The sequence below is a fragment of the Periophthalmus magnuspinnatus genome, chromosome 6, assembly GCF_009829125.3.
Source record: "Periophthalmus magnuspinnatus isolate fPerMag1 chromosome 6, fPerMag1.2.pri, whole genome shotgun sequence".
NCBI lineage: Eukaryota > Metazoa > Chordata > Actinopteri > Gobiiformes > Gobiidae > Periophthalmus > Periophthalmus magnuspinnatus.
Window position 1 is genome coordinate 11,428,399 of NC_047131.1, and position 25,866 is coordinate 11,454,264.

Consider the following 25,866-nt stretch of genomic DNA (forward strand, 5'->3'; position numbering starts at 1 on the left):
TTCATGCTTATTAGAGATCTGACACATAATATTACTCCTAAAGTGCTTTTCCATGTTTTTAAAATCTATTTAAATCCTTCCATTTTTTTTTTAATTTTAGAAATAGTTGCTAGGGATGCACCCTTCCAGGTTTTCACTTCCTACACTGATGAAGTATCTGCCAATATCCAATATTTGCAGATACCAGTGTAGGGACAGAAAATGGCACTTATTTCCTTAAAACATTATTACTTTTATTTCATTATTATTATTTCCTTAAAACAGAGTTAACGTATTACACAAGAGAGCCAATTGTGTTTTGCAACTGTTACTTATCCTTCAAATAACCACTGAAAAGCTTTGTATGAAAAAAAGTTCAAACATTATGAGACGTTCTTGGTCAACATGAGTTGCTTAACGAGTCTTGCTACATGTAATTAAACGCTGAACCAGGATATTGGCCTAACCAATATCATGAAACCAAAACCCAATCTGGTGCCGATATTTGATACCAATATGAGTATCGGTGCATCCCTCGTAGTTGCCCCCTCTGCTGGTGTTTTCTTTAAACTTTAAAAAGATGGCTGCAATATATACTGCAGTAAACTTGAAATTGCCAATCAACTTGTCAAATTACTAGTAACACAATTTTCTCTGCAGACAGCAAAATATAACGTGCAGTTTAGACGTACATTTTCTGAAATTCATGTAATTCTTGGGTTAGATGTTTAGCAGTTCATATTATAGTCCCTGGACATGGATGTAAACTTTGAACAGCATTCTGCCTTTAAAACATAAATCACAAATCTTGACTAGTTTTCCACGTTTTATTACATTCAGTCAAAGCTTATTTTCATGCATACCTGTATTTTATTACAATATGACTTACAAATTGTGCATTGTGAGTGCGATTAGATTTGCGATTTATGTTTTAGTATTAGGATTCAGTTCAGCGTTTTCATTTTACACATCCAGAAAAACTTACACAGAGACTGAAATCTGAACTGATTAACATTTCATAATTATGTTTGCACAGATCTAAACTGCAGGGTTAACTGTTTTTATGCAGAAAAAGACAAGATATTTTGTTTGTGGAGGAAATAATGGTACAAAAATTGCAGGCTTGGCAATTTGCTAATTATATCAGTTGAAATTGTAATTTTATTTCGATTGTGATTAGGGCTACATTTATCACAGTTCAAATTTGAAGTACCATCATTTCCTCCACAAAATATCCTGCATAAATACTGCTAACCCTGTAGTTCAGATGTGTATTAACATGTTCTGAAATGTGATTCTTGTATTCATTTGTCAGTACATATTTCAGTCTTTTTTTCAATTCTTCTGGTCATGTTCAAATTATGAACTTTGAACAGATTCCTTTCATTAAAACATGAATCTAATCATCTAAAAGTAGACATTTTTCACTGGTCCTTCAGCCTTCAACACTTTGAGACTTTGAGCCATGTTAGAATGTTGTTACCTCATCAAAACATACCTGGAGTTGTGTGTTTTGTTTTGTTTCATTCACACATGTAATTATCCAAATTGAGTACATCCTGTATTACCACATAACATCCATGTTTTCCATTTTGAGAGAAGAACTACGCCTAAATATGCAGTGTTTGTGTGTTAAACATGTGTGAATGAAACAAAACACAACTCCAGGTCTGTTTGTGATGGGGAAATAACATTATAACATAGCTCAGAAAGTAGCATAATATGGGCCCTTTAATTGCAGCTAATCTTGCAGCTTTACTGTGTTGTACGGTCATGGTTTGTAGTGTTGGAGTTTAAATGATGTGGCCTCACGTGAGCACTCTGCTGGCAGCTTTACACTGGGACATGTTTGCACTTGGCCTGAGTATTTATAGCATCAGAACTATGCGCCGATGTGAGGCATGGGAGCCTCGGAAACAAGCAGTAGGACCAGCTAAAGTCAAAACCGGCCTCGTTTACAATCAACATTCTATTTTTAGGTTTGGGAAAAGGCTGCAGTTTTTGAAGTAGCATAATTTCCTCCACAAACAAAATATCCTGTCTCTTTCTGCGTCAGCACTGCTAACCCTGTAGTTTAGATCTGTACAAACATGTTCTGAAATGTGATTCTTGTGTTAGTTTGTCGGTTCATGTTTCAGTCTTTTTGTCTTCTGGAAGTGTTTAAAATGTGAACTTTGAACAGAATCCTATTATTAAAACAGAAAGTGCTAAATATATATATATATGTATTTCTTCATAATTATTCAGCCCTGATCATTTGCATAACATTTTTCCCTGAATCAACTTCCATCCATATGTGTGCACAAATGAAAACATAACTTCAAACGGGACTGGGTAATACAACGGGACTGGGTAATACAACGGGAAAGTTGATAGTTGATAGTTATTTGATTCCTGAGACTGATTCAGTACTTCTGCTTATTACTACTAGGCATGGAACGATATTGAAATTAGGTGTAATTATTAACATGGTCAAAATAATTTAAAATAATGGTTATATCACGATAATTATTACAGATTTAGCCAATCAAAGCCAAGTGTGAACTCTTAGAAGAAGATGATAGTTGTAGTTACCTCTTACTTATGTGCAGATTGTGGTAATATTGGATGTGTGATAGGCTTAAGAAAATAGAGGTTCAGCCTCATTTATTGACGATTAGAAACCTCCTAAAACAAAGCAAATGTTTCACAGTTTCAGTAGGATGTAATGGAATTCTAAATAAAAGATTGGTGATTCGAATCCCGCTCTCGACATAAAAAAAACAACTCATTGGTAGAGCGATCAGATCCACAATTCCAGCTCCCATAGATGAATACTGTCATACTGTCGTCGTGTTCTTGGGCAAGACACTTAACCCCCCTCGCCCAGTGTCTGTGTACACTGGTGTATGAATGTGTCTGTGAATTGGTAATGTAAAGTGCCTTGAAGATGTAAAAACGCTATATAAAACTGTGATCATTTACCATAAAACACCTAAAATGCTTTATTTTTCTGATTAGAGGCTAGCTAGATGATATTTTCAGTTTAGCCAAGAATCAAATAATTGTCGAAAAATGTAATGCTAATTTAGTCGACTGGATAATATATTTTTTATTTTAATTCTGATGAATCCACCCATCATTGGGAGGGGTGCAGCCTATCGCAGGGCAGCTTTGTAGTTTGGGCAAAAGCCAAAGATAAAGCTCTTAAACAAACCAAAACAAACTGACAAATTTTCCTCTTTTTTAATAAAATGCATAGAAAAATCTTCCAGTTTCTAACATGTATTTCACATTGATGGTGTGTGAGGAGGAGCAGGAGGAGCAGGAGGAGATTTTGCAGAGTGGAGGAAGTACTTAGAGATAAGAAACAAGTTCCCCCACACTGATAAACTCAAATGAAAGGACATGTAAGGACAGGCCATAACAGTTGTCTCATCTGACTTCATAAACCTTTCACATATTACACCCTCATGCAAAAGGGACTGATTATATTTACTGTTGGTGTTTGCATGACGTGTTGGAGGTGTGAATTGTCATCACACAAGTGTCATTAGGAAGCCCCCCCCTGCCTCCCCTCCTTCTCTGCCAACCCATTTCCTTTCCTCAGACTCACAAATGCAAACCACTTCTGTAAATTTTGCACACAGTAGTTTAGGGAGCACAAGTTTAGAGCAAAACTAATAATAAGAGATAAATGGCAGTGTAGGGTATTCAGCATGTACATGAGCAACTCTGTGCTCATTCACATGTTTTGCCTTTACATTTCCAGCCAATATCTAAATGATGTTGTCTTTTGAAAACTTACAATTTATTTAAATAAATGCTCAATTTTGAAGTGTTTCAGAAAGGGCATAGTACTGTAATTTCAACCACAAAAGTTTAAAATTACATTTTCACAGCCTTTGATGACAAATTGATTTAACTAAAGCTTTTGATTCAGTAGATCATAAAATCATCTTGAAGCGCCTGAAGCATATTGGATTTGACAATGCTACATGTAATTGGTTCTAAAATTATCTTTCAAACTGAACCCAGGCTGTAGATGCTGATGGGTTTAAATCAGATTTTTAAACTTTAACCAAAGGAGCACCCCAAGGCTCAGTTTTGGACGCACTCCTTTTTACTATATTTATTATATTGAGTCTCTGAAGCTGTAGACATCTTTTGTTACCTCTTAAAAGCTTATAGAAACATACCCACTGCATAAATTGTGATTAAAACCATGATTTAAAAAATGACAGTGAAGTGAATGAAAAATGCTTCGCAAAGTGGTTTTAATTTGAATTTTACAGCCCACACCTATAACTGTCTTTGCTACTGTCCAATAAAAGAGTCAGCAATCCTGTTTGCTAATCCTGCCCCTGTCATTAGCTGTAGCACTAGCGCTGGTGGCTAACAGTGAGGTTCGCCGTTATATAAGCTCCTTAGGTCTCCCACGCTAATGTCGTCTTGAGGGATTAGACTCTATACGCGTTCGTACATAAGCTGTGGTTTGCCCGGCCGCAGCACTTCTCTAAAGGTGAGAAATGGGATTCGACCTCTGCTGTTTGGGGTTTGAGTCTTACAGGACACCGTATCGCAGACAAAGTGTAACAACCGAGCCTGTTACTGTGGCTGCTTTAAAGATGCACTGTGTAAACTTCTATGGTGAGGTGCTTTGTTTGGAAGGTTTCAGTGTGGCATTAAAGCCCTGTACTCTGCTTCAAATTATAACGTTTTGGGGTGTTTGTTTTGTTCAAGAATCAGGAAATGTGCGGTTGGCATGCTTTGGGACTTTATTAATGAGTGGCAAAGGTATGAGTGTCAGTGAAGTTTTCTCCAGTAAGAGCTCAAAACACATCCAATTTGGAAAGAACTGCTACAGACTGATAAGAAATATAAAACTGTACAACTCAACTGATAAATATTGATACAAATTCTGGATCAGACACAGCTGAACAGTATCGCCATGGATCAAAATTAGTTAATACAAAGCAAATAAACACATTTTGTCTGTTGTGCCACTCAGTCGGACCATTTTTCAAATAAAATGGTGTCAGTGCTTAACCTTGAGCGAGACATTTGACCCACTTTTACCTGTTTGAATGAGTTCTTTGTGTGGTTGTGGTCAGAAAGCTGATGAATTGCGTTGGGAGGGATTGTATATTGGACTGTTTTGGAATGTTCAAGTGTGATCTAAGTTAAGGCTAGCTGAAGCGTCTCATGTTGATAAGGATTCATATTCCCACATCACAGAGCTAAAACGGGACTGTGATGCACTGGACATGGAGTCATCCTGAAGAGGGCGGGCACTATGGAAAATATCAACCTATCAGAGCTCTGCAGGTTGTTTTTAGTAAGTTGTTTCTGGTCAGTCTCTTGTATTTAAGATATATTCTGCAAAATTGACTTTTTTGAGCTTTTAACCTGATTTTTACTGTCTTAAAAATGTGGAAAACAGAGCTAGCTCATCATTTTAAACGGTTTGCAGTGGTCCAGAGGTATTCCCCACTTACCTTGCATCCTGAACACCCTAATTATTATATGAGTTTATAAGCAATTTTCACAGCTGTCAGAGACCAGTGCGGAGTTTTGCAGTGACAGTAAAGCTAACAACAAGTATCATGCTAACGTGTGTTTCCTGATTCTCGCGCAATAAAAGGCTTTATAATTAGATGCAGACAGCAACAGATTTATTTTCACCCCAAGAGCTGCTTATACAATATATCTGTGTTGGAGCACATTTTGCTCAAATACATTGGAAAAATCAGGTACAGCACCTTTAAGCATGTTATAATAATGTTGCCTCCTCAGTTTAAGTCATCCGTTTGAGTAATCCTGTCCTGCATTTGAGGTTTGCGTGTTTGGAAAATGTCTGTTTTCACTTAGCAATGCTGTCAATCTTGCTAATGCTAGAGAGAGCGACCTCGGGGAAAGAAGGCACCTGATTTGTCTGTTATTAATGTTCGTACCTTGATTTACGGACACAATAGCAAAATAAAAACGACCAGAGTCATGTAGAGCGGGTCAATACGAACATTTTAAGACCAAAATGATGAGCCTGACAGCAGCAGTTAGAGCTTTGTAATAATTAATCTGTGATGCGCCAAGGTTTCGGCAGCCTCAGGAAGTAATTTTGGTACAATTTAAAAAAATAAAACATGTGTTACTTGCTAGCGTGATGTGCAGCTATCCATTGGAGGTGCCAATAGTTGCCTCCTCTCCTCCTTGTCTCCTTGCCTTCTTTCCTTACTTCCTCTCCTTCAGTTCTTGCCTCCTTATCTCCTCTTCTGGTCTCCTCGTCTCTGTAAAGCAGCAGATGTCCCTCTTCAGTGTAGATGTTGTATCCTTCCTGGTCCTGTGTCCAGCCCTCTGCATCACTGCTCCACAAAGCGAGCAGTGTCTCAGCCCAGAGGAAGTACTCGAGGGTGGGCTTGTACAGCGGATGAGGGCCCCCTTTGGGTCCGCTCCCCGGTGCCAAGTTTGAAGCAGTGCCCAGACTTTTACTACAATGATGGAGAAAATAATCAAAACTAGATACTCATTTGTGCAGGTTTAGTATCAAATAGAACCGTTCCTGAATATTTTAAAGAGGTAGTATTTTTTTTATTTTTTTTTTATTTTCTGCCATGTTATAACACTATTCCCTATTCCCATCAAAAACACGCCGAAAGAGGTTTCATATGTTATCCATGCATGTTTGAGTATTTCAGCGATCTCTTCTATTCAAAACCTCCTTGCAGTTAACTGTCAGATCCTGTGTAACGCTCAGTAGTGATCTAGGCATTTTTTTAGAGTATCAGCTTGGATCGGATTTGGTGAATAGATTGGGCCAGTGCATATTATAGAGTCCTCCACATTACACTGCAGCTAATGCCACAGCTAACACCCAGAGCAGCTTAAACACTGACTGAGGAAGCTCTACAACAGCCTAAACATTATTAATGACAGAGATACTATTTGTTTGAGCTCCACAATGGCGTCACAGAGCCTTAAGAGTGAAAACGAAACAGAGTCAGTGCAGCTGCAGAGCCAAATGCGTCAACTTGTTTACATGTTAAGTAGCCGTGTACTTCGGGCAGGCTTATACTCTATACTCACCTCAAGCAAAAATAATATGGCAAAAGCAAATTTGCCTTTGTGAGATAAAACATCACCTAATGTCTCTGTCACTATGCTGTCTATGCCTATGTCACTAGATTTACATAATTAAAAAAGAACCAAATGAAAGTGTCTCATTCCTTTACATACGAAATCTTTTACATTTAAATTTTCTTTTACATTTTTTAATTTTACTTCTATGTGGTATTAACTGCTAACACATAACATACATAACAACTTTTATTGTTTTGAAAATTCTATGTTCCCCAAAAACAATGTTAACAAGTTTTATACATTTTTTGTTACTTCCCTTTCAGAGCGCTATCACAAACAATGTGCATCCCTCTAATGAAACTACTGCACGTCTCATCAGGTTTGTGTACATGTTGTGCACAATTTTGTAGTTTGTTTTTGTAAATTTATTGAGCATTGTCATGCCAGAGCAAGGATGACTTGGGTTTGTGGGCGGAGCATTGCACAGAATCTTATAGCTCATCGTAAAGAGGGTTCAAACAGGGCGTGTGAGAGATTACTAAATTACTCAAAAAAGATCTTGCATAATACCCCCTCTTTAAGTTTTCAAATATCCTCCTCCACCCCACTAATCAAATCAATAGTCAGACATAAGCTCTTGTTTGTTTTAAATACAGTTTGCATTAAGGGAGCCACAGCTCATGGCACCAGGTGGACTTGGTAGAATCAGATGTGGTTTTAAGAATATTGTAGGTTTACTTGAAGACATGGCCTTGTGTTTGCCATACAGTTATAATCTATGACACCTTTGGATCAGTATGTTATAATTTGGATATTTTAAGTAGCAATATTAATCTAAAACAAATAACAAAGTCCACTGACTTCTGGGCTAGAAAATTGCGGAGCTGATAAACATAAACATCATGCAGCTGGTGGCACCTCTGATAGATATCTGTAGATCACTCTAGCGAGTAGTTAGTTTGTTTTTTGTTGGGTTTTTTTTGTTTTTGTTTTTTTTGGACAATAAAAATAAAATTAATAAAATAAGTGAAAATAAAACTAGAGACAGAAGTAAGTACATCACAGTAGGCGTGTTGTAGCAGTGGAGGTGAAAACGGGTGCTAGACTGGAGACCAAGATAGGAGAATAAAGATTACATGCATGAATCACTCTAAATACAACTTTGAGTGTAAATGAGCAGGAAAACAGCTATGACATGGATAAAAGCTATGAAAAGTGGAGTTTGCAGGATGCGTCTCCATTGTACATCAGTAGATACAGTTGTAGGAGCAGTGGTGGTCTGATTTCTTAGCTCCAAGTGTGTCATGAATATAAGCCACCAGCCCACAGCTAAAACAGGACATTTTATATAGGCCAGGGCACATTTTTCACTGATTGGCCTACATTTATGGCACTGGCAGAGTGGTTACAATAGGCCCCTGTTTACAGTACATTTATCATAAAAACAAGTATTTAAAAAGATGCATTATGTAACTTTTTAAAGGTGATTCTACCTTCTTCTTTTTGCTTTACCTGAAACATTCCAGAGTATAGCATAAAAGTATCTTACCGGTAATTGAAACACGCAGGTTACGTCCCTAGTTACAGTTTGTTAAGGTACTCTGAGCAATAAAAACACCAACTACTCACTTTTATACCCAGCCCCATGGAGTATATCTTTGGTCATGGTTCAGAGCATAGCACACAATACCCCATGCGTAGTGATAACTGTCTGCTGTTTTCGCTTCAAAAGTGAAGAGTTAATAGAAAAGTTAACTATTGGCCCACTGCTGTTTTTTCCTCTCCTTGTAAGCAGCCATCTTTGTTTTGTTACAGACAGACCATGCTTGTCCTTGATTGGCTCATCTATTTGTCATCACACCCATTTGCCTTCTCATGGTTATTACAATCAGCCCTTCCAAATACTATTCTCACATATCTCAATTGAGAAGAGCAGGTAGTAGACAATCACTTATTTTTTGACAATAAGGAAATTAAAGGCATATTGGCGTCTTTGTCGTGTAGATTATAATTAAACATGTTCTTTTGCTAATATGCCATTTAGGTTAATGAGGGCTTGGTCTGTTTCCAGGAATAGCGTCACAAGGTTAAGTGGACTAAAGATTAGGTCTAAGACTGGCCTAGTGTTCACTGACCTGTGTCTCCATGGGGTCTTATTCTGTGTAAAAGCTACTAACCCTGTAGGTTAGACCTCTACAAACATGTTCTGAAATGCCCGTGTGTCAGATGCCCTCCCTGTCTGTCAGATATAATAATGCATTTGTCTTATATAGCAGATGCTCAAAGTTGCTTCACAAGTTGATGCATTCTTCATTCACTCCATACTCAGTGGTGGTAAGATACTATTGGAGCCACAACTGCCCTGGGGCAAAGCTTCCAATCTGTGCCATTGGTCCCTCTGACCACAAACACTCACGCATACCACATTCATACGGCAATGTAAGTCAAGTGTCTTTCCTAAGAAGGACAGTTTTTGCCACTGCTGCCTCACTGTGGCACCTGGTCTCCCATCCAAGCTCTGTGTAAAAGTGGGTAACCCTGTAGTTTAGACCTCTAAACACAATTTCTGCTGAAAAAAATCTGCCATATGATTTATACATCAGAAATCAGATGATGTGTTCAGACCATCACTCATACAGTGTTGTAGTATTGTATATTTGTATACTCTTGCCATCTCTGGACTGGATCAGGCTAAAGCCTCCACAGTCGTCTTTCCTCTCTGTTCTCTCCTCGTGGGCTGGTGCTCTGTGTTCTCTGGTCTTACATAAGCACAGATATTCCACAGCAGGATGTCTCCAATGTCATAGTTTTGTCCCTACGGCAGGGCAATATATCAATATTTAAAATATATCTATATAATTTTACACAAGATATAAATTTGTCCATATCATAAGTATCGATATAATGTAATCCTGTGAAAACAGAATCATGCTGCTGCTCAGCCAGTTTGTTTCCCCAGGTTTCCCATGCAACAACTCGAGCTGCGCCGCTCCATTAGTGTCTTTCAAATGTTTTTTTCCATGTCTGCTGCAGACAGCTTCCTGTTATTCAGCATTTATTGCAAAAATTCATTCAGACTGTCCCAAACTAACTCCACACTGTGTCTCCACAAAAGAAAGGGCTGTGTGGGCTGTAATTTCTCTCATAAAAGTTTACTAATAGCTAAATTATTAGCATTAGAGGCTGCTAACACATGACTACGCTGTATACTGGGCTGTTGTTTTATTGCCTTTTTTTCCATTTTCCACCAACATTAAAATAAACCCTGTCTCAGAAATGCACAAGTGCTACATATATAAACCTGGGGAAAACACTGAGGGCAACTAAATTGTTGATGCATAATACTATTATCTTATGTTGGATTTTAAAACAGGCATCACTAAAACAAGGCTGGTGTTCACATTTTTTAAATGTTTAACCATCAGCCTGTAGGGAAAGGATGTATTTCACATTAAAAAGATATTGAGATGTACATTATTGTCCATATCGTCCAGTTCTACTTGTCCCTCTAAGTGGCGTTTGTGTCTTCAGCCTGCGCTGGGCTCATGTGAAGAGGCAGCTGCTTGTCACGCTGTCAATTATTCAACGTGCTCCAAATGTACCACTCAAGTATATTTGCAGTTTTCAGTTTTCTTTGACTGTTTTTTCTGCAAATAATTTAACTTTTAAATGAGGTGAGAAATGGAATTCAAGATAGTAAAAAGAAATTTTTACTTTGTCCATTTGATAATAAAGAATGACCTTTTTTAAAGAATGAAAGAAAAAGTAGACATTGAATCTATGTATTTCAGATTGTTTCAGTGCAGTTCAGTTAAAAAACACAAAAAAACAAAGCTTTTGGCCCCTTATTTAATGATTTGCCCCGTTTTTCACACACAAAAAGTCTCTGTTAAACCACTACCTGTGCAAAGTTCATCTGAAATACACCACGTTTAATCATCAAAACAGTGAATGTGTCAAATGTGTTGCATAAACATGTTGAATATGTCAAATGAGTTGCATCCTCTAAACAAGCAACAAAATTCTAGCTCTCACAAAATAAGTACTCCTCTTAGTGATATATTGATACAGCAGCTCTTGATATTGATACTGTATTGTAAAATTAAACAATGTCATACGTCAATATTTCAATATTTTTGCACCCCCTAATTATGAGTATTTGAAAGTCTTCTCTCTTTAATACCCCCACCTCCACCTCTGTGTCTCAGGCCAAACTCAGAGCCTGAGCCATCCAATCAGGTTTGTTTATTTCAGTGACACATGGGAAACAGAGCAGCTCATTGGTCACGTAATATTTGGAACAAACGCAAACTTTTCTTACCTCAGATTAACAGTGTTCACTGCTTTATTCATTGATTCTACAGAAATATGCAATATTGTTTTGTCCACTGTTACACCATAGTTTTGTTTGTAAACTGTGAGGGTGCAGTGTACAGACAGATGCACTGCTAAGTCCCAGAAAGCTTATCACATAAAAGGGGAAAGTATCAATGATACCACTACCCACGTTTATGCCAAGCCACTTGGAGTATATCTTCGCTCATGGTTCAGAGCACGGCAAAGGTTGAAGAACAAGTGGGTGGGACTTGAGTGGGCATGATAATATTTTTAGATGCCTTATTGGCTGATGCCAAAGGATCTGACATGCATAGTGATAACTTTTCGAAGCGAAAACAGCACACGGCTAACTATTGGCCTACTGCTGTTTTTTCCTCTTCTTGTGAGCAGCCATGTTTGTTCAGATACAGACAGGCCGTGATACCTGTTAATCACACTCAAATTCTAAATACAATTGTCACATATTTCACTCTCCCTTCAGATAAAGATTAAATTAAACTATTAAAAGCCAACAAAATGAACTGAACCTTTACTGTAGTGCACACTGCATAGTCATTGACAACTATGTTTGAGCACATCAAAGTACGTGATATATTCAATAATATATAGTTAACATAATTATACTCAAGATATTACTACATATCGTCACTTCCTGTCTGTTTTTTCTTCTTACCTAGTGTTACCTAGCAACCATAATGTAAACAAGGGCCAAAATAGTGATAGTGATTTGCATAAATTCCCTCTGCATTATGGATTTAGTTTTGAGGGATTTTGTTTCAGAACTCCCCACTACTTCCTATATTTTTGTCCTTTTTTCCCAAAAAAACTGCCACTTTACTGATGTATAAGTATGCTTCATATTTAGCACAGGTACTATCCCACTAAACTAAGTCATAATGAGAAAAACAAGAAAACCATATGTCATATGTACTTTAAGTCAGTGTATTTGTGACCATGACAAAGCAGTGGTCGTGCAGCCTGAGGAGTAACCTGATCTCCGTTTGGGCTGCCCGTGGCACTCACATATGACTTGTGTATTAATAGCCTGTTGTGCAGAGGTTCTTGGCAGTGCCTCTGAGTGCCATGACTCGGCTTAGCACCCCAGGGTGACAAGAGCACCCCACTGCTGAACCACAGGGTCAAATGGTCATAGTTATAAAGGATCTCCAAGACGGGAATGTAGGTAGTACGTAGTAGTACTTTGTGTTACGAGATGTTAACGTCGCTGTACCTAATTTTTGGTCTAAAGCTTTCCTCACTTACTTTATGCATTCAGACCATCCTGATTATTCACTACGATAAGTTTATAAGAGCTTTTCTCAACTTTCAGAGACCAGTCTGGAGTTTTACCATCACAGTAAAGCTAACAACAACTAACATGCTAACATGCTCTTCCTGATTATTGGACAATAAAACACTTTATAATTAGATGTAGACAGCACACAGCAGACTTATTTTGACCTCAAGAGCTGCTTTTATAATATTTCTGTACTGGGCCCAAGACACATTTTACTCAACTAGATGGGAAACGGGTACTGGCCCTTTGATAATAAGAAATAAATAATAAAATAAAAAATTGAAACAGTATTGATTACTAGAATTTCTAAAACAAGAACCTCAACATTCTTACTGTAAATGTGCATCTTTCTATGTTACGGTTAAAGCTTATAAAAGGTTACACCTATTAATACCAGTAGTAGAACTCCTGTTATGACTACTTCTATCATTGCTACTAGCCACTACTGTCACGAATACTGTAACCATAACAGTGCAAGTGAATCTATATGAGTTTCAGAATGATGAGAAATGAGGTCCATTGCCATAGTGATTGATAATTGAAAACAACATATATCTTCTGAATGGGAAAAGGTCCTCAAAGACAGAGGGTTACAGAAGTTCAAAACATGTCCCTGTGTTTAATGTGCTGCGACAGGAACAGCTCGGCCCACACTGTACCAGCTAATCTCCAATCCCAGCCTGATCTGCTTTATTCACACAAAGGAACAATGGGCCGCCCTCTTCCTGCTCCGGGCTTTGGCTTGGAGACCCGGAGGTGCCTGAACCTGGAGCTAACACCTCCATTTTGGATGAATGAATGAATGAATGGATCACCTCAGAACAGAGAGGCCCTGAACACAAACCATGCAGTACAGAGCAGGCCCTGAACACACCACGTAGTACAGAGCAGGCCCTGAACACACCACGCAGTACAGAGCAGGCCCTGAACGCACTATGCAGTACAGTGGACCATGAATGCACCATTCTCACCTCATAAAAGAACAGACCCTGAATGCAGTACTCACCTCAAAACAAACGCTGCAAACGCTGAACGCACCATGCAGACCCTGAATGTGCCACTCGCCTCTGAAAAGAGTAGACCTTGTACACAGCACGCAGAACAGAACAAATCAGACCCTGAACTTACCACTCACCTCAGAACAGAGCAGACCCTGAACACACCACATAGAACAGAACAGAGCAGACCCTGAACACACCACTGACATCAACATAGTGGAAGCACTACACAGAACAGAGCGGACCCTCAGTGTATCACGGAGAACAAAGCAGACTCTGAACACACCACTCACCTGAATGCAGCATGCATGCACTATTGCCACTGTGCTTTTTTACACTAATATTGCACTAAGAATTTTAAAATAAATAATTTTACTATTTTTATAGTAGTTCCTCTATTGCGACATCAATACAGTTTTATTGTGTCATATTTTATCCAAGGACAATATGGAGATGCATAGATTTTTACTCTTTGAGTTTTCCATGCCACTGTTCAGTCCTTGCTTTAATATTTTGAAAGGTGCAAAAACAGAATCTTCTTGAGTTTTTGAATAGATTTTGTCATAGTTGTTCTTTCCTTTGTGAGCGAGTGAGTTCACACCTCAGATGTCTCAAAACCACAGTGTCCGGTTCCTGCACGAAGACAAGTTTCAGTTCAGCTACAACATCACACACTCCCCCATACACCACAAGTAATACAACTTAGATCAGGGGTGCTCGGATTTTTTCAGTATGTGAGCTACTTTTAAAATGATCGTGTCTGAAAGATCTACCACCTAATACAAAAATGTTAAACATATATTTATTTGTAAATGTATTATGAATTCTTACATGCACAGTGCATTTTGATGTGCACAACGTCATGAGATAATACTGCACAACACAATTGAACTTTCTACATGTTCATAATTACTTGAATGATGATTACTGCTCTGACTTGCACTGAATAGAATCAGTGAGGGATGCACAGTTCGGGCCGTAGCTTCTGACAGCCAGGAGTAAAATAGCATTTTTCATTTGAAAGCGATACAAGAGCTAATCATGTTGATTACGGTTTTGTCTTTTTTATAGCCAAAAAAAATCATGTTAAACGAAGTATCAGAATTTACTGCATTTTTTCACACAACTACTTCTATTTTACACATCCATCCGTATTTTTTATTTTACGCATCGAGTAAATGACTGGGAAAATCCCCGCAGCACCCGCGCTCTCATTCGTCACCTTTGAGGGACAACAGAGGCAGATAACCGTAATGATGGTAAAATATTTAGATAGCCCCATGTCTCCGCTTTGAGACGCCGTTTGAATTTACATGAGAGCACGACTGGGCATGGAGTTACGCTGCTGGAAAGTCCGCAACCGCGCTCTATCGGCCACGATAAGATCCGACGCTATAGGGTTAAACTAACTCGCGCTTGTTTATGCAGCGCCCATGATGTGACCTAGGGTCAGGTGTAATCTGACTGGTTGTCCTGTAAATTAGTCATGTGACTGGATGGATGACGGGACGTGATCTACCCAAAATGCCTTCACGATCGACTGGTAGATCGCGATCGACTGGTAGATCACGATCAACGTAATGAACACCCCTGACTTAGATCATACGTCACACACCATACACCATACAATATACAGTGTACACTACACACGGCTGTGGACTAATCGTCTCGTCAGACAGAGCACAACCCCAGTGGAGTTTACACATAAATGATCACAATTTCAGCCATCTGTAACTAACAGAATGTCTGCTTGGGGTTAACTGAAAATACTTTACATTTACGGTTGGACTCCTGGTTTCCTCTGCAGAGTGAGATTGTACAAAAAGCCACAAACCGCAGTCCCAAACAGGAACCAGCTCATGGTACCAGATGGTCTACTGAAGTTTTACTTTCACCAATCAATCAATATCACTTTATTTATTCCCCAGAGGCAACTTAAACATATTGCAGTGAAATACAATAGAAAATCCCTTAAATCCCCTTTGTTTCCTTGACTTTAAATGCCCGTGTCAATGAGACAATAAGACAATGGCACTCTTAGCATAGGCCTACATATGTTGAAATAAAGAGCAGTGTGTCATCTTACCATAAAACAGAAGAGATGAAGAAACAGCTAGCAGAGCTACAATGTATTCACTCAAAAGCACATCCAGTCTCCAGTGCAGAACCTTTACAGTGTCGCAAAGTGTTGTGTGCAATAATAAATCCACCTCTAGTCACAGCCTGTAGTGTCCACTGAAGTCAAACATATAATATGAACCAAACTCTGCCAAAAACCTCCTCCTCATCGGCCTTGGCTTAATTCCCAAGTAAATGTGGTGTAGTAAATATATCCAGTGTGGAGCACATGTGCATAAAGATGTATCCAAGCGAGTCGGTGTTAAGTTCCCTATAATCCTTCTCCTCTGCTCCGATAACCGAGTAGTAAAAGTGTACACAAAAAGCGTAAACAAAAAGCATGTGCTGGGCAGCACTGCCTCTGATCCAAAGTGTCATATGCGAAAAAACTAAAAGTGAAACTTAAGAGTGTGTGAATCCATGTGAGGATCAGCTGTGTGCTCTGGTTTGCACATTTGTATTGAGTTATTACTGGTCATCATATAGCCCAGTATTTTAAAATATGAATTAACATAGCTATAGCATTATTGAACAGTATTTTTTTAAGGATGTTTGTACTAACATGTAGATACTGAAAAGATATCGAAAAGGTATCGAAAATCTTATTTTGCCCAGCCCTACTCTTACTTGAGTAACACTCTCCCAAATACTTTTTACTCCTACTTGAGTCATTTCTTCGACTGCCATTTTATTCTTCTACTAATATTATTTTGAAGTAACATTACTCTTACTTGAGTACAATTTTGACTACTTTAAACACCTCTGCCCCTCTGTAATCTGGAGGATTTGTGTAATCTGGTGCACTGGTTTGACAGTTTTGTATACTGGAGCGGTGGAGCTGATGAGAGGGGCCATGGTTAAAGGAGCTCACGGGTTTTACCTGACAGGTTGGTAATCTCCGAATGCACTGGGATCTGCATTTTGGATCCTACTGCAGCTGATGTGTGTAGGCTGAGTGCAGTGTAAGCAGTGGGGATTTATGGAGGAGTGGGCTGCGTTCAGACTATAATCTGACAGAAGAGATTTTCTTTTTAAGTTGTATTGGGGGACATGAGCAGAGTAACACCAAAGCAGAGAAGCAATTTGAAATGAGGTTTATGGGGTGACATAGTGGAACAGTTATTAAGAGTCTCGCCTCATAACAAGGAGTACCTGGGTTTGATTCCCAGAATGGATAGTGAAAGTCAATATGTGCACATCTGCTTTTGGTTTAGATTTTTACTCAATTAAAATTGTGCAAATAACAAAGCACTCATGAGAACATTCTATTCTCTATAAAACAAATTTATTTTAAGGAGAGAGATGCTACTACTACAACTTTTTGTCCTGGAGTTGTCTTTTGTTTCATTCATACCATGGAGTAACAGTTTACTATTAGTCTATCTACATCCAAGTCTTACCTTTTATCCAGTTGAGATTGGCAATTCCAGGTCTGAAATTATCCAAATGATTTCAGTGAAGGTGTAGGATTTTAAAAACACAATGGGGCACTTCTTGTTTTACCACATTAAATCACAAGAACAGAGTATTTTCTATTTGGGAGAAGAATTCAGCCTAAATATGCAGGGTTTGTGTTAAACATGTGTGAATGAAACAAAACACAACTCCAGGGCTGTTTGTGATGAGGAAACAACATTATAACAGATAGAAAAATTGTGTAATATGGGCCCTTAAAAGGGAAAAAAAAAGGCCATTTCAAGTCAAATTTAACTGACTCAAATGCTAAATAAGTAAAGTAAATGTCCAAAATCCATTCAGTATTTTTGCATTAATTTTCAAGAAAATTAACCAAGAAAATTTAAGCCTGTCTCTGTCCATTTTTCAGATCTATATGTCCCAAATATGGTCCATTTTGGTTGATTTGTTTTGCAGCAATTTTCAGGTTTGACATCAGTACATATTTAGGACAATAAGATGCATAGTCAGACATTAAAACATTGATGATAATAAATACATTATTAATAAATCTCTTTAGTTCATAAGGATGGCTGCTGATGGGACAAAACTGTTCCTATGGCTTTTGGTCCTCCCTGATGAGCCCTGTTGTCCAGCCCTGGCCTGTAAACTGATCAGGAGCAGAAGCCAGCGTTATGATTACATTACAGCGACATTTCCCTGAGCACAGACCAGAGGCTGGGGCAGTCTCAACGCAAAGCACTGTGTTGTGTCTAATACAGTAGGTTGTGTTCACTTTAATGATGTCTTAATTTCAGATTGAGGGCAGGGGCCTATATAACTCTATGGACATCTAAAACAACAACTACTAGAAAGGGGTCCACTGACTTCCTGTTAAACTTATTATGTCGTGTTGGCTTTGCCTTCATAATAGAGTTTCAGTCATTTCTGGGATTTTGATTTAGTCTTGTTTGCTTTTTAGTGCGTTAACATTGTTGTGAGAGAGAATGTGAGAAAATGTGAATCATCAGCACTGAATGATAATGAACATCATAGATTGTACTGCAAGATTACAAACATTTGCATCAATAATACAACAACTAAGGTGGACTAGCATGATGTTTCTAATGTGTGAAAGTCTCCATAGGCATAAGATACGGCCTATTTTAACCTCCCTCTAAACCTGGTCTAACCTTGGTCTAAACCTGGTTTAATCTTGGTATAAATCTGGTGTAACCCTCTTCTAAACCTGGTCTAACCCTGCATTAACCCTGGTCTAACCCTGGTCTAACCCTGGTCTAACCCTGGTCTAACCCTGGTCTAAACCTGGTCTAAACCTGGTCTAAACCTGGTCTAACCTTGGTCTAACCCTAGCCTAAACCTGGTCTAAACTGGGTCTAAACCTGGTCTAACCTTGTTTTATCCCTGCTCTAACCCCTATCTAAACCTGCTCTAAACCTGATCTGAACCTGATCTGAACCTGATCTGAACCTGATCTGAACCTGATCTGAACCTGATCTAAACCTGATCTAAACCTGGTCTAAACCTGGTCTAAACCTGGTCTAAACCTGGTCTAAACCTGGTCTAAACCTGGTCTAAACCTGGTCTAAACCTGGTCTAAACCTGGTCTAAACCTGGTCTAAACCTGGTCTAAACCTGGTCTAAACCTGGTCTAAATCTGGCTGGGACAATACTTGTCTCCTGTCCTAGCTCCATCATCTCCAGCAGCAGTTTCACAACCTGTCCTTCTCAGCTGGTTACCTTAGTGACCGTATTATGATGTTGTTGCTAGGCACAGACAACAGTGTGTTACTATGGAAACACTGTAAACACACTGAGCATGTGTTCGGAAAGAGTCCACCACAGAAACCACACAAAGACAAATACTTTACACTTTTGATTCAAATAATACACTTTATACAAAACTGCAGTCTAACCTAAAGTACATATCATATCAAAGATAATCAACATCATTTGTTTAAAGTGCATTTCAGACATTAATATATTTTTCTAACTTTGATTCATATATTTTTGTAACTTTGATGTGGTTTGGTGGGATAGTACCTGTGGTAAATATTTATCATAATTTAACTTCACTTTAAGTGGCAGTTTGTGAAGAAAAAGGCCTAGATTTCTTTTATAATGACTACTATTTTAGACAGTTTTTCCAACTTATATATTAACATAAACTTCTTAACTGGACTAATGCAAAATGATGATAAATGTTTACCACAGATACTTTTGCATTAAACAGTACAGATGAGAAAAAAACAACACATTTGCACTGTTTCTATGTGAACCTTTGTTTTGACAGTGATTCACGGAAATTAGAATGGGACTAAATATAAGACGAATCATTAAATGCTGTAGTTTGTGTCAGGTTCTGAACAGCTCTGACTCCAAACAGAAGTCTTTGCTGCTCCATACAACAAATACTTATGAACTCTTGAACTCTGGCTTTATTTCATTGTACATTACACTTTATAAAGACAACCTTTATTAAAGGGCCCATATTGAATGAAAGAAAACTGCTAGTGTTTATCACACATGTGCTGCACTGAATGTTATTATTGTGCTAATGTTTGCACTGGGGTTATTTATGGGATTTTTGGATGGGTTCTTGCACCTGTTGTATTGCACTTTACATCAAAGCTATGTAGCGTGTGACGCTCTAAACGTAATTTTGTTGTTTTCCATGACAATGAGACTAAAATCTTATATCTTAAACACAACTCCAGGTATGATTTTGATCAGAAATTCAACATTCCAACATGATTAAAAGCTCACAAGAGTCAATTTTGCGTAATACAGGACCTTTTAATGATCATGAATGGTTGTTAAAAATAACATTAAAAACAGTTACTTGATTTGATGCTTGTTCTTTAGGCTCTCAGCCTGCAAACTGTGGACTACAGTTTCTAGACTAATGGTCATTGTTAGTATTATTCTATTGATCCAATCCATGCCCGTAATAATAACACTAATAATATTGTTGTGATGGAAAAGCAGAGCAGTCAAAGTGACCTAAACCTCACATAAGTGAGTTAATTTTTAATGAAAGGTGAGATACTTCATAGGTCTAATAGTAATAATGCTTTATGTGTATTGTGCTGTGTGTTAAATGCAGGGCTCCAGAGTGCGACCAATTTGGATGCACATATGCTTCAAATTTTCCTTGAGCACACCAGTGCAGATCCACACCATATTCCTTCTCCTGTGTCCTCTATCGTCATTATAAAAAACTGATTAAATGGTATAGAGCACATTTAAATTATTATTTTGACAACTAAACAAAAAAAAGCATTTATTCACTTGCTCTTGCGACAGCTAAAGCCAGTGGGAGCTGAAGCCGATGCACTCAGGTCACACTCTGGTGCACAGAGCTCCTAAGTTTGACTTTTTTTCATTTGTGAATGAGACACAGTATTTAACTTCAAAGTGAAGCATCAGAAGTGCAGATCCTGTGTTTAGTTACTTAAATGAAGCTGTGGGTGTAAAAGAAAATACATCTAGATGGCAAAAGGTGCCAAAGATCAACTAAGTGAAAGAGGTCTCACTCTGCACATACTATAGTGTAAAGATCCTTAAACACACAGACCTCTCACTCGGACTAGTTTGTGAAGCCAATATTTATTTAATAGCTTTTTAATTAGACTTATTGGCACCCAACTAATTTTGTTTTTTAACTGAAACAAACGGTAAATTCTTAATGTTATTTGGTCAAATAAACCTTGTATAGAGACTTAGAGAAAATATTTATATTTTTTCTTTTCTTTAATAAATGTGCAGTGTAAAGTATGAATTGTATATCTGGAGAAAAGTAACTAACCAAGTTATTTATTTATCCCTTATTGTTGAAGCAATTTAAAGACAATATATTAAGATGACTTAAATAAGTGGTGGGTTTTGGTGCATCCAAATGAAAATCTTAGGCACACTGGTGCACTCAACTCAAATCAGTAGTCTGGAGCCCTGAATGTGTAAATGTGTTTATTCTTGTGAAAGATGAAATACTTCATAGGCGTAATAGCAATGCCTTGGGTTTATTGCAGGGATCCTGTTCTCCACGCTGGTCTTCGGTCCGGCCTGTGGCTTCATCCTGGGCTCCGTCTGCACAAAGTTCTACGTGGACGCCATCTTCATCGACACCAGTGAGTCACTCCACAAACCTGTGAGCATGAGCTCTGTCACAGACCCAGTCAAAGACCTCTGTGCATGTGTGCAGGGGTTGACCAGTGAGCCTCTGTCACATACACGATCCTCATGAGCTTTGTCACAAAATGACTCTGCAGAGTCAGACGTCCACACATGTGTGCAGGTGTAGAGCAGTGAGCCTCTTCTCACATAAAGGAGCTTTGTGAGCCATGTTACATACATCAGTGTCACATACACGTTCTACCTGTCAAGATTCTATCATGCAGGTAAACTTGACTCAAATGCAACACAAAGAATACAGTTAAACTTAGTCTTAGTAAATTCAACAGAGGGTGTCCTTTAAACAGGTAATTCTTAATATGACAAATCAAGTACTAAACAACGGAGGAATGAATGTCTTGTTTAATATCAACTAAAATCTCTTCCACTTAGGGGAATCAATATGAGAAACAGGCTGGGAAAATAAACTCAGGAACAGGTCCCTCAAACAGAGATAAATGCAGGTTCAGAATACAAAATTGCAGAAATGCAAACGACAGGGTAGTTCAAATGTAACACTCGGGTGTCTCTCTTGACTGGTCAGCACTCTAGCATGGACTGAATGAACAGAGAGAGTATATATAGGCTACCCTCCGCTGATTAGGAAATGAATGGCAGCTGCAGGAAAACAGGGAGGAAGCAGAAGATGGTCTCTAACAGGCTGGGAAACAGAGCTGGACTGGGGATAAACATGAAAACAGGCAGAACTTTGGCAGATTCAGGATAGTACATGACATTAAGTCCTTATTCTATGCTTATTTTCATAGACATTATTTTGTGTTGCTGTAATATTCCTCATTACCACATTCTCTGACTGCCCTGTGCCTTGTGCCCTCAGCTAAGCTGGGCATCAGGCCAGAGGACCCAGGCTGGATCGGGGCGTGGTGGGCAGGCTTCCTCCTCTGTGGTGCCTTACTCTTCTGCTCAGCTCTGCCCATGTTCGGCTTCCCTCAGTCCCTGCCCCTGGGTGAAAGGGACGAGGCGGGGGACACTCAGCAGGTCATGCTGCCTCCCCCTTCAGACTACCAGGCTCCTAAAGCCAGCAACGGAGCAGTGCCCGGTCTGGAAGCAGCCAACAGCCCCACCTGCTGTCAGCAACTCAGGGGTGAGCCTTCAGAATCTACACTGTACTAGAGGGTTAGAAGAAGGAAAAGTACAGCATATATATATATATATATATATATATAAACATGAAGCAGACAATGATTTAAACTGCCAAAACAATTAGAAAGGTTTAGCTCAGAATACAAAATACTGTTTCTTTTCCACATCAAAAATCACATAGAGAAGAAATACACTTTACATTTATCTGAAAATGAAGCCAATTAAGATTTTATAGCATTTATATGCACTCCTAAAGTTTACTGTTGTAAATCTTCCTGGGTTTGTGTTGCCTCCACAGTGATCCCTGGAGTGACCAGGCAGCTCCTGTCTAACCCGGTGTTCACCTGCATCATCCTGGCGGCGTGCATGGAGATCGCTGTGGTCGCAGGCTTCGCCGCCTTTCTGGGAAAGTACCTTGAGCAGCAGTTCAACCTCACCACAACCTCAGCCAATCAGCTGCTCGGTCTGTGTCACATGACAACACCTCCTCTTCTTACAGACATAGAGAAATGTGATGTGTGCCTTATTCACTTCTGCAAATCTTAAGTCCTTGTTTAGACCTGGTTAAATTAAAGTTTGTCCTGTTTTCAGTCTTGGGTTAGAGATGGTTATCATGGTTTAGTAATGTCATAAACCTCCTTAGACCTGGTAAAGTCCTAGTTTAGACCTGGTTTAGTCCTTCTGATAAATAGGTTATTATGTGGTTTAGTTTTAGTGTTTGCTGTTGTTGTTGTAGTGTTCCTGACTCCTCTGTGCTCCTCCGCAGGCATGACGGCCATCCCGTGCGCGTGCCTGGGCATCTTCATGGGTGGACTCCTGGTGAAGAAGCTGGACCTGTCTGCTCTGGGGGCTGTGAGGATGGCCATGCTGGTCAACCTGCTGTCCTCCGCCTGCTACGTCTCCTTCCTCTTTTTGGGCTGTGACACCGGGCCCGTGGCTGGGGTCACCATACCCTACGGCAACCAGTAAGGACAATGGACCAGATGCTGCTTTAAAGTGCATATGACAGATTTTCATTTTTTTTCTAATTATCATTTGGTTTGGTGGGATAGTACCTATGGTCTATATTCATCATAGTTTTACATCAACACAGAAAGCTCCATCCAAAATGTAGAGACAATTTACAGGCAAGGAAGGCATTATTCTGTCAGTTTAAACATTCATTTAACAAAATAAAGGTGCTGTTATTTATTGTTCATTATATTCTACTAATCATAACTATTGTGCAATTTAGTTTTTAGCCTATGTTAACATTATGGGTGCTATGTAACAGTAACAGAATTACCTTTATGCATGTCATATCAGCTGCCCATGTCCAACCAGGAAGAACAATTATAAACTTCATCAAAATCAAAAATAAATTGAAAAAAACTAGCCAAGATTTTTTGTAAAATAAAATTAAATCTATTGATGTTAACTAGTGAAATGACTGGTCTCTTGACATATGCACTTTAATAGTCCGCCTAGATGTGTAATAGACATGTAAAAAATGTGTTATAAATGGAGGCCACAAATTATGTTGCTGCCTTAGAGGCGCCACCTCACTCCCAAGAAGCACTAATTTTAGAAAACAGCTATTTAAAGTGTGCATTGTAATCTTACGAACAAAGGATATAATGGGATGTGTCTATTTTAAGACTTAAGAAGTGTTGTTCTGTAACAACAACATGCAACATAATTCATAAAGGCCGTCTTTCATCAGTATAAAAACACTCTTTAAAAATGAATACATAGAATCAATGAAACAATACATATATTTGAATTTGAATGTACAGGTACAATACGCACAAACATGAGTTTATGAGAAGAAAATATTTCACCTCATACATTTGCATTGCAGAAATCACTCAATGAATTTAATTATTGTAATTGGCCAAGGATAAGAAAATGACATTCCACTTTATGAGCTATTAGAATAACCTAAATATACTGGAGCACAATCACACCATGACTGCATCAAACAGACTATAGAATAATTAAACCCTCTGCTGCCTCTCCTCAGGACTCTGAAGGTTGGAGAGAAGCCTGACGCAGCATGTCTGTCCCAGTGTCACTGCTTCATCTCCTCCATCAGCCCCGTCTGTGGCTCGAACGGAGTCACATACCTGTCGTCCTGCTTTGCCGGGTGCACCACCTCCGACCGCGGTCAGAGTTCTGACAGCGCTCAGGTAAAACGGACAGTAGTACCATATAGTACTGCAGAGCCCCAGCCCTCTCTGCTGACTGCTCCACTATAACCTATACACTAGAATAACAGAAAAGTATAATGGCAGCAAGTAGATAACGTTTACACTGTTTACCTATATAAACTTACACTTGCGTGACCCTTGCATGTATACATGTGCCATGTCTAAGAGTTGTGTGTAAAATGTGTCCGTGTGTCCAACACAGAACCTGAGTGACTGTGGCTGTGTGTCGCCGCTCTCTGAGGCAGCCACAGCAGTGTCAGGGAAGTGCCCAGCGCCCGGCTGTCGGGAGACCTTCTATATCTTCCTCTGTGTCATCTGTGTGTGCAGCCTGGTGGGAGCTATGGCACAGACGCCCTCTGTCATCATACTCATCAGGTCTGATACACACACAAACGCACACTCTCATGATGGGTTTCCATACTTTTTGAGGACACAAGCAAGCAGTTATGTAAAACTGAACTGATTTTCTTGGAGACTGATCTTAACCTTAACCATAGTCACAACTTGCCTATCTTTAACCAAACACTAACATTAACCTATTTAACCCACATATGAACTTCAAATCATGTTTTTTATCTCATAGAAAAGGATGTACGTCATCACCAGATTTTGCGTCCCCATGAATTGATTGTGTGTACTCTAGATTTTAGCCCCTCATTGTGATAAATACTCACCCACTCAAACACTCCCTCCTCATCAGCTCCACGCACACATACCTCTGTGAGAGGTTAAGTTATGAAGCAACATCTTATTTATTATTTTTTCAATGAAAAATTAAAATCTCTTTGTCTGCCCTGTGAAGGCATCTGTGCTATCCATGGGTTTCTGAATGGTGAAAAATTAGGACCATCATATCAAAACTAAATATTAAACCTTTGGGGAAAAGTCCTTAAATTGTTGCATGCAATTGAAGCTGAAACAGATGAATATCCACCATGTTTGTTTTGTTTTCTTATTTTTAAGTAAATGATTGTAAGTATTAAGATGTACTGTATTACACATTATGAGTGAAACATTACCTCTCTCTGTCTCCCTCTCTCTCACAGGACAGTGAGCCCTGAACTCAAATCCTATGCACTGGGAGTCCTGTTCCTGCTGCTGCGGCTGCTGGGTAAGCTCGATATATATTAGATTAGTTAGGCCCATGTCCTTTACCCTGGGTTCATTTTGACTCAACTTGCACTGCCTGCCTCTCCCC

The 25,866-nt window shown here is 38.9% G+C and overlaps 1 protein-coding gene across 1 annotated transcript in view; it reads left to right on the forward strand.

The window, feature by feature from the left end:
- Positions 1-25,866, forward strand: part of slco3a1a (solute carrier organic anion transporter family member 3A1a) — a 51,862-nt gene that overhangs the window by 22,432 nt on the left and 3,564 nt on the right. Inside the window, exons 3-9 of the mRNA XM_033968501.2 lie at positions 21,234-21,332; positions 22,214-22,480; positions 22,778-22,942; positions 23,246-23,444; positions 24,482-24,647; positions 24,871-25,043; positions 25,715-25,779. Coding sequence (XP_033824392.1) covers positions 21,234-21,332; positions 22,214-22,480; positions 22,778-22,942; positions 23,246-23,444; positions 24,482-24,647; positions 24,871-25,043; positions 25,715-25,779 — 1,134 coding nt within the window. The remainder of the gene's footprint in view (positions 1-21,233; positions 21,333-22,213; positions 22,481-22,777; positions 22,943-23,245; positions 23,445-24,481; positions 24,648-24,870; positions 25,044-25,714; positions 25,780-25,866) is intronic.